This window comes from Acanthaster planci, linkage group LG07, assembly GCF_054643075.1.
Source record: "Acanthaster planci isolate LZ-2023a linkage group LG07, COTS_SCS, whole genome shotgun sequence".
Lineage (NCBI taxonomy): Eukaryota > Metazoa > Echinodermata > Asteroidea > Valvatida > Acanthasteridae > Acanthaster > Acanthaster planci.
Window position 1 is genome coordinate 7,576,088 of NC_141783.1, and position 11,690 is coordinate 7,587,777.

The 11,690-nt window shown below is 41.6% G+C and overlaps 1 protein-coding gene across 2 annotated transcripts; it reads right to left on the bottom strand.

Moving 5' to 3' along the window:
• Nucleotides 1–311: 311 nt before the first annotated feature.
• Nucleotides 312–11,448, bottom strand: LOC110989664 (mechanosensory protein 2-like). Of its 2 annotated transcripts, none has more exons than XM_087139410.1 (6): nt 11,208–11,448; nt 5,044–5,147; nt 3,921–4,076; nt 3,409–3,668; nt 3,000–3,078; nt 312–2,847 (listed from the first exon to the last, which is right to left on the bottom strand). In XM_087139410.1, the coding sequence occupies exons 1-6, from the start codon at nt 11,284–11,286 to the stop codon at nt 2,659–2,661; spliced, it is 867 nt and encodes a 288-aa protein (XP_086995536.1). In that variant the 5' UTR covers nt 11,287–11,448; the 3' UTR covers nt 312–2,658. The 2 variants fall into 2 exon arrangements, with proteins under 2 accessions (XP_086995536.1, XP_022109902.2); XM_022254210.2 differs by lacking the exon at nt 11,208–11,448 and adding an exon at nt 8,362–8,643.
• Between the last annotated feature and the right edge of the window lie 242 nt (nt 11,449–11,690).

Sequence of the window (11,690 nt, forward strand, 5' to 3'; positions counted from 1 at the left end):
TTCTGGCGAGGCCTTACGGGCACCCCCTCTTGTGGTTTTGGTATGTCAAGTTTGTAAAGTACAGAAACACAAGAAATAAAACGATAACTGGTCTGCCGTTGCATGAAATAAAAATGTGCAGTTCCCATCATAATTATATCTCATTTCCCGGGTTGGTTCATAAATGCCAGACACGCCAGACTGAATTTCCATAGCTTATGTGATAAAACAGAAATAGAGCAGAAAACACATTAAAATTTCCAGATCAGAAGTTCATTGTGGTATAAAAATTGAAAAACGACTGGATATATATATGAAAGACTGAAAAAAGGTTTGTGAACGATGGGAAAGCTTTTATTTCAACGAAACTATAAAGAAAACTCTCATCGCTTCATGCGTTTTGTGTTGACCGAACTTCAGCAGCTGGTGTTTATGATCTGAGTCACTGCTTATTGAGTTCAAAACACTTTTTCACACGTCTACGATGTTTTCACTTGTAAGACCAACTGCATTTAAACCATGCAGTATGGAAAACGAAAAGTGGCCATCTGCTATCAGAATAGTAGAAAAGCAGATTTTACGTCTTCGCAACATGCTATTTTTGACTTTTCCACTTTTCTGCTAGGCCTACTACAAAAGCAGTTTTACTATTCCTCTTTTTGTTGGCGGCCGAAAAGTGGCCATCTGCTTTTCTGCCCTCAATGAGCCGTGAATGGGGTCGTGAACCTGTAGGTTATGACCATTTCCGTTCTGGGGGAGTGAAGGCGTGGAAACCAATACTTCAGAATACTTTCCGGGGACCAATCCAATACGGTAGTATCACTGTCCCTGTGAGGCCGAGAAAACAGCATCTCAAAGGAAATATACCAGAACAGATTAAAAGCTATCATTCATAGACACACACGCTTGCTTGGGCCATGGAAAACGTGATTGTTTCATAACAAAAGACAGGGTGGACTGTAGTTCTTGGTTTATACGTCTTCAATTGCCTGGAAAGGAAATGGTCATAACCTGAGGTTCACGACCCCGTTCACGGCACTTGGAAGGCTGAATAGCATGAAGATGGCCACTTTTCGGCCGCCTGCGTAAAATATGCTTTTCCGGTATAAAAAAAAGCTGAAAAGTAAAATTCGCGGTTTGTGTTAAAACGTCCTATCCTCCCTTCTGCCTGTTCGAAAGGAGAAACACAGATGGCCACTTCTCTGCCGCCAGCAGATAAAGAAAAAGAAATCTGCTTTTCTTGAATCAGAAAAGCAGAAAAAAGAAGAATGCGTAACCAAACAATGGTTACGCATTTTGAGGTGGCAGAAAAGTAGGAAAGTCGAAAATTGCATGTTACAAAACCATAAAATCGGCTTTTCTACTATTCTGATTACAGAAAAGCAGATGGCCACTTTTCGTCTCCCATAATTTTGAAAACTGATGTTTTGGAGAGATAAAATAAAATTACAAACATTGCATGGATAATGGTACAGTGTATCAAAATTTAAAAAAGATTATTCCCAATGGCAAAAGTAGATCTAATGTTAGAGATTTTTCGCTCTCTATCTCCTGGTCACGGCGACAAGTCATAGTTAATTACAAACGAAACACCACGTATTGCTAGAATACTACTGGTCCCACTTGTCCGGCTAAGCTGCAGGCAGTAATTGGGCATTTTGGGAATGTTTGTCTGACCAGGCGGCGATGCGATGACACAGAAGGAGTTGTGACTCCTTCTATGTCCTTCCTCCATGGTTTAACAAAGACAAAACTACCCGGTTGGTGAGCAGTTTTCCCAGCAATAATTGATTTGGCCCCAATGTCGTCAATATTCTCCTTTTTAACCCATGCATCCTTTGAAATGTTCCCTTGTGGTACATATTGATTGTCCATCTTGCGATATTTTATACGTGATAAAATATATGATTAAAAATCTACTTCAACTTCTGTTAAACCTTTAGCATTACTGATAACGTTCACCTTGAGTGCCTTGAATAGTTGTGGGGTTTTCCAATACATTTCACGATTACATGTACATAGCCTAGATGTTTATAGGCTGGTCCTGCCGGTACGGGAGAGGCCTTTCATCTGACAACTTCACTGACCTCTTGCATTTAGCAATATAATATACCCTTTTAAGCCATGACAAACCTGCAAACATGAAATGTCTACTCTAAAGGCTGTTGTCAGAAAACACCCCAAATTTCTCGCTGTATTTGAAAATGCTTTTCACATGTTCGATTTTTAATAGCTCAGTCCAGTATTTCTATTGTGGAATATTACAGACAAAAGGGCAGGCACTGGGACACTAAATCTGACGTCACTGTGACGCGTATCACCCTATATATACACACGTATCCTCTTTTGCTGCGAGACAGATTTTTCCGACCACTCTATAGGTGTTATCCAGAATAAAAACGCTACAGCACTCTAGTTACAGGTCAAATGAATAGTATAAATGTATAAATTAGTACACGGTATAGTCAATTATTGTTACAGTATAAGTCGATAAATTAAAACAATGAAATAAGTTGTCGTGATAAACGTATAACCACCTTGAGTAAGAATAACATTACTTTAAGGACTCGTCCAAAGGGCAGGAGTACATGCAGTTTTTCGACAATGTGATTAAATGTAACTTGGATAGATCACATGCCCCGCCCTTTCAGGTCATACCTCACTTGATCGTTACTATTATTATTTTTTCAAGATCCCAGACAGGATGTCAATAGGCAGCGGGAAGATGATGGTGGAGTTCTTTTCAGCCGAGATGGAGTTGAGGGTCTGGAGGTAGCGGAGCTGGAGGGCGTTGGGCGACTCGGCAATGATGTCTGCCGCCTCCTTCAGGGCGCGGGATGCGTTCTGCTCACCCTCGGCAGCGATCACCTGTTCGGTGGGAGTAATGGTAAGACTGTTAGCTGAGTAATTACCAATCTCGAAATTTGCCCGATCAGGTAATTCCGTCATTTTGCTGGCATCAAATCTCCTTATTGTCCCCCAAGAAACGTTGTAACTGATGCATAAATGTAATGACTTACCTTGGCGCGAGCCTCCCTGGAGGCTTCAGCCTCGGCAGCCATGGCACGCTGCATCTGGATCGGCAGGCGAACGTCCTTACTATTTATCAAAAAAGGAGGAAATGTACATGCAATTATGCATTGCATTTGAAGAACTTTGAGATGCACGACAAATGCACTGCACAGTATTGACAGATATCGTAAGTATGGATATCAGATGATGAGAAATGTGTCACATCTGCACTTTTTATCAAGAGTATATTAAAAGTCATTCGTTTTGTCAACTACGTCATACATTGGACGCACGCATGACTGAAAGACGCTTCAAGTTTTTAGCTGTGACTTTTCAGCTCAGCAATATTTATTCACGGTTGACTAGTGCGGTCAGTATCAAAGGGTAGAACGTCATGTCGCGCGGCTGGGAACTCACATCTCCACGCGTTCCACCTTGATGCCCCACGGATCGGTGGCTTCGTCCAGTTGAGACTGCAGTCCGGTGCTGATCTCCTCCCTGTGGCTCAGCACCTCAGCCAGGGTCTTGGTGCCTAGGATGTTACGCAGGGTGGTGGCAGCAAGCAGCTCGGTGGACCGCTTGTAGTTCTCCACGTTCAACACGGCCATGGTCGGATCAGACACGCGGAAGTAGACCACGGCATCCACAGTCACGGTCACGCTGTCTTTAGACAGGATCTACAATAGAAAGAAATTGTCTCATTTTTATACAATGTACACGTACTTTGTGCTGAAGCAATAAAAGTTTGCATTCGTGCGTGCACTTTTTAGTAGCCTGCGTACCTTTAGCTTGGATTCTGCGGCACCAGACTCAACTACATGGAAATCTTTGCTAACGGTCCTTGGACACATCAGATCTGTTGCCAAAGTCGTATCAATGTGAGCACAAAGTGCGAAGATAATATTCGCGAGGACCACAAAATAACTAACCTCTTGTGGCGGCACATCAAAGGAGAGAGTCCGGAGGTCAACGACTCTGAACTCATCGATGCAAGGCAGGATGAAGAACAAGCCAGGCCCCTTGGGACCACCCGGTAGAAGGCGACCGGCACGGAAGATGATGGCTCGCTCGTACTCGGCAACCGTCTGAGAGAAATGTGAACACTTTTATAAGCAAACTTCTAAAGAATTGGAGAGGAACCCGAAGAAGTTCCAAAACATCTTTTATTAGTAGTCCAATTACTGCTCACAGAATTATGTGGTAGAAGTGGGTTCGGGTTTGAACCCCCCCCGGCTTTTTCGTTCAAAATTTGCCGAAACTGATGAAAGATCGTGGGAACTGCATTTTGGAAGGAAAGTGAATTCCAAACAAAAAAATTGTGAAATTTCAAAAAAAATTTGAAATTTCCAAAGTAGTGTGGAGTGGAGGCTACACTGGCCATGTATACACCCTTTTCTCACTATCCCCCCCCCAAAAAAAATACTAGCGCATGCCCCGTTGTCGAGGCAGAATCACGCTTATAATAGATGGATTTTGTTCCTGCGGAAAGCCTTTCAATTCAGCCCTGCTGACGAATCCTGGGTGCACAGCATACACGGCGATATCTTGACTTCATTTTCGTGAATCGCTTATCTGCACCAGGAATCGAAAAATGCCGAGAAAAAATTGTTTTCATTATGTTGCATAGCCTTTCTGATCACCTTCAGCTTAAGCACACGGTGAGGACGTAAGAAAGTAACGTTTGGCGACTTCTTTACCCAGGCCAGCTGAAGGGTCATTTACATAGTCACGTGGTAACGGGAGACCTAGCGGACAAAGCGCGCGGTTCGGCGATGAACCGCTGTATTTGGAAACTAAGACACCGCGCTGCAGTGCGTTTTGACCAATCAATGGTCTCATTAGGCATGACGTCAGGGATCCACTGGAACGGTTTAGTGCTTCCCGGTTGTTCCTTCAATCCTCATTTATTATTATAGTGATCACGTGGAAAATCATAAACGCAACGATTTGCATAATGAGCGGGTTTCCGCCTTGCGCAGATTGTTTTCCGTTACGCTTGTCACTGTAAATAAGCCCTTTGCTTATCAAGTAGAAAGAGCATTTCCAGCAAACCTTGAAGCAGTAACACAGTGAAAATGGAAGCGTGAATACGAAGATGATGTACGACAGCACTATCAGCACATAAGTAGCGCAGTTCAACTCCTCGTCATCCCTCACTGTCAAAATACAAACAGAACATGCCACTAATTAACTTTCTGTGCATCAGAATGAAGCGAGAAGACGATACGGCAGGCTTTAACGTGAAATTATACGTACTTCGTAGTAAGGTTTATAGGTAGGTAGGCAGATGAAAAGATGTTTATTGTTAGTTTGTTTTTTAGCCCTTTCTGTGCATCTTCTGTGCATTGAAAGCCGTCGACATGTAATCAACTAGTTCGGTTCGGTTAAGAAAAGGTGCACGAACAGCAATGGTAATAAGACTTCCCATACACATCGTGGCGATATAAAGCAACACCATATGCAGATAATAAAATATCGACATCTTAAACAGGAAAGTGGAAACATGAGTATTCGTTTAAATGGTCCCCAGTGATATTCTAGTTATTCCGATAGGTAGGTCCGTCCGGTAATTACGAATTAGGCTTTGTCTCTGGAGGTGTTCTTAGTTCTTGGTTCCAACATATTAAAGGTAGTATCACGGCAGGAACGAAGCCCAGGCCAAGCAGACAAGTTGAGCTGGATGAGACGGTCAAGCACAACGTGATGGAGACACTTGGAGGTGAAGAAGGCAGGGTTGGCTGATGTAAATCACCGATTTAGATTGCGATTTAAATCAAATGATTTTTAAAAATCACTGGTTTAAATTAATACATTTAATTATTTTGGGGAAAGGCAAGAATGTTTCAACTTTTAAACTTCTCTTCGACTGATTGGTTTATTTTGGGAAGTTTTGCACATTTCTTTAAACAACGAATCCCCCCTCTGCCAGCCTTTCAGTTCTCAGTATTAATCAGATGTATGAATGCAACGTGTTACACACAATCTGGGTCGGCAGGATGTTTCTTTTTATTGGTTCAATTCAATCCACTTGTTTTGATTTAAATCAGCTCTTTGAATTCAGTGGATGAATTCGATACGAAGGATTTGTAATCACGATTATATTTCACTTCATTTAAATTGCCCACTTCAGAGTTTGACACTGTGAAATATCAGTGTACCTCAACCTTTATCTCGACAAGTACACATGTATTTTATTGCAGTGAAACTAACACCAGTAAGAACCCGCTCTTAATAAAGTGATTTTTAATCCAGTCTAGGTCATTGTTGCTCTATTGTTCACAAAAGAGCTGAACAAAACCAAGGTACTTTTGTGCATATTACAGCAAGGTAAAATACCAGCATTTTGTACCTACATGTACATGTACCTGTAACATGTAAAATAAATACATGTACATGTGGTTGGTGGCATGCTCATCACTCATTAGTTATTGGATACATGCACGAGTACCGCGGTATACCCTGTCGGCGAATTCTTGTGAACACTAGTTTTGTCAAAACTTAGTTTGGTTTAAAACCTGGTACGCACTTTATCCTTGCATGTATGTACTATACTAGTCTTGGCCCAAGACGTCAGGGATCGATAGTTGTTTTATTTCTGTTGAAGAGCGCCCTCGCACAACTAATTTTTACTAGTACCATACCGTACCTGTCTCTGAAAGCAATGTTGCCTCTGCAGGTACATGTACCAAGAGGGACACTACGTGCATTGCACTGGGTTTAGACAATATTCAAGGTGGTTTCTGAATATAGTCAATTACTTGATTTATATTTCTTAATTCAAATCCAAAGTTATTTAATTTTGTTGTAAAGATATAAATTAAAGAAAATTAATACATCTGCAGCTAATTTGCTTGCTTTTGAATAAATAATGCAGCCAACTTGTTCCCAGTTTTCATAATAATTAAAAAATCTGATTTAGATTTAACAACTAATTAAACTTAGCAAACGAATAAGCAAACAAAAGACTTGTAAGAAGGCTATCTTGAATTAATTCTCTGCCAGATGATGGGAAGACGGTGCAGTTGGATAAGTCGTTTGGAAGTCTATTCACGCAATGTTGGCGGTAAATAAAAGGCGGGCAGTGTATATATTTGCTGTTGATACTGAAGACCCGACTCAGTAATGCCATAAACGTGTACATACAGCAGACGGGGACAGACTTAGACTAAGCGACCTTTTCAATTTGAACTTGGTAAATATAGCCTATGTTTAAATATAAACATGGTCTTTTCCCGCGCTATTTCAATGAATGGTTTAATAACTGTCAGTATATTCCCATTCAACTAGAAGTGCATCCAGAGGCAACTATTATGGTAAGTAAAACCATACTTCTGTTTCCAAAAATGGTCTTATTTCACTTTGTGTGTCCTTTGGACGTGACCTTAATACGGACATGACAAGACTTTCAACGCAAAGCACATTTACTACAAAACTCAAAACCTGCCTTATCATTTTGTGTCATGAAACCAGATCATGTAATCATACCAGTCTACACTTCCATTCTTTAAAGGTCTGGTGTCAACTGTTCCAGAGCTATGGCTAGGTCTATTGTCTGTGCGTCTCCACACATTTCCAATGGAGCGAAGACCTAGACCTTGCTCTATACAAGAGATCCGGTGCGGCCTTACTGTTGTCTATATCCTGCCATGCAGTGTATTATATTGTATTGACTCATGTCTTCTGTCTTACGTACATGTACGTTTCATGTCCAGTCTGAATCTTTGTGTAACAGGGACAGCCAAAAGCACAGTGCTTCGTTTCCCCCAATATATTAGTAGTTTAGAACACGCCAGTTCCCATTAATAAAACAAAATTGTTGTTGTAACAAATTTCACTATGTTTGTGTGACATTTAGTTACTTGTGATTTCTTCTGTCACCAACATGAAAATAAACTCCAACCTATAATAGGGAATAGGATCCAGTGGGCCTACTTTGATATTTTGCACCATGGAGGCACGTACATGAAGCCTTATCGGCGTGGTCATGGTGGTATGTCCATACCAGGCTCCTTGTCTCTCACTAGGGGGCAGCTTCTCTTCTCTCTAACAAAAATAAATTCTGGCCCTTAAGCGAAATTAATCTAGCGATAATCATAAAATATACATGTATGCATAATATTATTCATTCAAGCTTTGTACAAGACCAATAGGACCCAAGCTACACGCGTTGAGTCCTGTGTAGACGAACTATGTACGTACATGTAGGTACTGTACATTGGCTCTTCTAAATAAAAGTGCAGCATCGGGATAAAAAGCCAAAGTTTCGTTTGGTGCCTCCATGTATAATGTTTCACATGCATACTTCGCCATAGCCGCACAGACAGGCTCAGCATCCCCTCATATCATGTTAAACATGTACTCGATACTCACCCTCCTGGACCTGCGTGTTCCGTGGCATACTGCTAAAGCCGCCTTAAAAAAGTCACGGGCCAACAAGACACCGACCAAAACTGGAGGAAAATTCTTAGTTAATGGACTGTGCGCCGATCGGAAAGGTTTCTTGTAACTAAAGAATGGAATGAAGAAGCCCTCCAATATTCGTTGCTCGACAGCAGCAAACTTCGAAATCTAACGGGAAGGGCCCAGTGCCGCAAAAAAAAGATGAAAGCATTACATGCAGTAGACTAATGCATAGCTACGTATAATGCAAAGCAGCAAAAGCCACTCATGTTACGTAACGCATTATGGACAGAGTTATTTAATAGCTACAAAGGGTCAATATTTTGAATGCATGCAGACCTTGTGCAACTAAGCAACCAAGTTTACCTACACCACGTTAAGAAGGCTTTACATTTGACTCGCCAATGACAAAATAAGTACATCAACACGTACAGTTAAAACAGAACTTAAATTTAGACCCAGCCAACGGGATACCAGTGCCGAGGCTAGCAGCATGCAGGCTGTTTGAGCGCTTCTCTTGGGCATTTCCTCATGGACAAAGACCATTCCATTTTGAAAGCAGGGGCGTACCTCGAAGTTTAGTCTAAATAAATCCTAATGTAGCGCAATTCCTTAGTTATGAAAACTTTGAACCCGATTCAAGTTGGCAGTTTGAATGTTATTTGGACCACTTTCGGTTCACCACCACTTTGTGTTACCGAAACTAGAAGAGTTCGTATACAGCAACATGTTCAACTCCAAACCTTGCCGAAAGAAATTTAGAATTTTAAGTTGTCCACTTTTTGTGGTACCGCAGAATTCTCCAAAGTAAAATTCGAATTTCTGCAAGGAGAAACCTTCTAAACGGATGCCAGGACTTCCCAAACATAAAAATCGTGAAGCAGAAAATAAGAAATAGTTGCCTCATGGCTTCGCTTGTTACGCAGCACCCACACAAGGCACTGGGAAGGAAAAATCATGACGTCATGTTTGTCGAGTAATCAATGGATAGAATTGATTAATTTTGAACAATTAAGAGGGTTAACCTTTACGCGCGTGACACTTACGCACTGATCTGGTTAAATGGCCTCGAGCTGGACCAAGAGAGGGCGCTATTTAAACTTAACAGTGGAGGCTCCTGTCTGAGCTGAACTTTGCCGGTTCACAATCGACTTGAGGAAATGAACCTGTTACGGTCGCATCGCTTCCAGAAAATTGAACACTCCCGACCAACGCGGATCTTTTCAACCGATAATGGAGTGCTTTTGCTCGAGGCGTATTACAGCAGCAAGTAACTAATCCAGCTTTGTGCATGTGTAGCTGTGACGCGGTCAAAAAGATATGTAAAATGCGTAGATTTTTGCCCTTTCTAGCACCCTGTGTGGGTGCTGAGTGACGAGCGACTGTGGATGTGAATTTTTCTTTTTGTCGGTGGTGTTTGATTCGAAAACTTAAAGGTTAATTTAATCAGGAAAAGACAAACAAACAAACAAAAAACATCAAGGCAGCAATTCAACCAAACATTAAATTTCAGTCTGTTATTTGCATATCTTCAAAGAAACTATATGAATAATGCATTATTAAAATAAGATAAGCGATGCGCGTGTAAAGAATAAATTAAATTCTTCACCTCACCGTTAACTAAACATCATATGTGTACCTGGTTTGCATTCAATGCGCTGCCCATAGTTATGGCGGTGAAGCCCTGTGTATTATGGTATTATCAAGCCAGAGTTGTTCATGGCGTGGATAACCTCCATAGAGGTAGCTACCTCCATGTTCAGCAACTGCAGGGACATCCGTCATGTACATATTCACTGAGTAGTCCAGCAATAAAAAATACTGCAACCATGGGCGTCAATCGGTGGGGGACGGGGGGACATGAGTTTGTTTCTGCATTCAGTTGGGGACCCTGAACAAAAGAGGACAATAAGGTCCCCTATTGACAGAGGGTCCCCGATTGACAACTGTGTACAAAACATATGAGTGGTCTTCTAAAAAAGTTAGAGTACAAACAAAAGAGGAACAATAGGGGGTCCCCAGATGCCGGCAAATACACACTGGGGTGTGGGTGAGTTTGTTTCTGCATTCAATTGGGGTCCTTGAACAATAGAGGACAATAAGGTCCCCAATTGACAGAGGGTCCCCGATTGACAACTGTGTACAAAACATATGGGTGGTCTTCTGAAAAAGTTGAAGTACAAACAAAAGAGGAACAATAGGGGGGCCCCCAGATGCAGGCAAATACACACTGGGGTGTGGGTGAGTTTGTTTTTGCATTCAATTGGGGTCCTTGAATAATAGAGGACAATAAGGTCCCCAATTGACAGAGGGTCCCCGATTGACAACTGTGTACAAAACATGGGTGGTCTTCTAAATTTTTTTGGTCATTTGGGGCAGTCGTCATAATCATTGAAAAGATTGTTGGTAGACGGGTAAATTGAAATGAGGTTAACTGTATTTCTCATTTATACGGTGCAAAATGTAAAATATTTTGATAGAGCCAACTATTATCGACATTTCATTCCTTTTTCCTAAACATCATTGGTGTATTAAAGTTGATAGTTCTCGTTATTTACTAATTAAACACATGTTTTTGTAAACACATGTCTTACTTATGTGTGATATTCGTAAGTGTACAATGCTCGAGTACGCATGATCATAATGAATCGATGAACTTGCCACGTGGTTTTGTAGCAGGCGTAGAACTAGTTGGCGCGTTGCCTACAAAGATTCCCTGCGTGAAAGCAAGTGTTGCACAGCCTTACACAAGGTACATGCAATCGCGAATTGAAGCGAGTCACTGATGCCTGCAAAGAATGGCGAATGAGGCCTACCTGTGTTCAGCCTGGCCGATGAGCCTTCATCTGCCGAATTGTTCCCCATCTCATTCAGCGGTAGGTTTTGTGATGACATTCGATGATTGGTAGCCTCTTTGTGACACAGTGCCCTATGGGTGCCGGCGAAAACAGTTATTAATTGGCTGTTAATTTTCTGCGGACCTCCGAGTCCCCGAAATGCAGACAAAGTTTAACCATGGTTTAACAGTTCGAAGGTGCATAGCTGAGGCCAAAGTCTCCCACGACAGCCCCCTAATTGCGCTTTGATAACTCGTGACTGTTACGTAACAGCTATGAATACGTATGCGAGCAGAAACGCCATAATGATAAGCATGGGCTGAACATTGCTGTTACTGAGTCAACCTGTGAGTCAATGTCATGTTTGTACTTATATTAGTAAGTACAGTTTGGACAGCAATCTGTTAATCCGTATAATACCACATAGTGAGAGGGCCTATAATATCTCAATCTCAAATGGGG

Excerpts from the sequence above, each read along its gene's own strand:
- LOC110989664 (XM_087139410.1), bottom strand. The coding sequence starts at position 11,286 with ATGTCATCACAAAACCTACCGCTGAATGAGATGGGGAACAATTCGGCA. Across the intron at positions 5,148-11,207 it reads ATCGGCCAGGCTGAACACAG|TGAGGGATGACGAGGAGTTG; the intron begins GTAGGCCTCATT and ends GTATTTTGACAG. Across the intron at positions 2,848-2,999 it reads CCAGGGAGGCTCGCGCCAAG|GTGATCGCTGCCGAGGGTGA; the intron begins GTAAGTCATTAC and ends CCCACCGAACAG.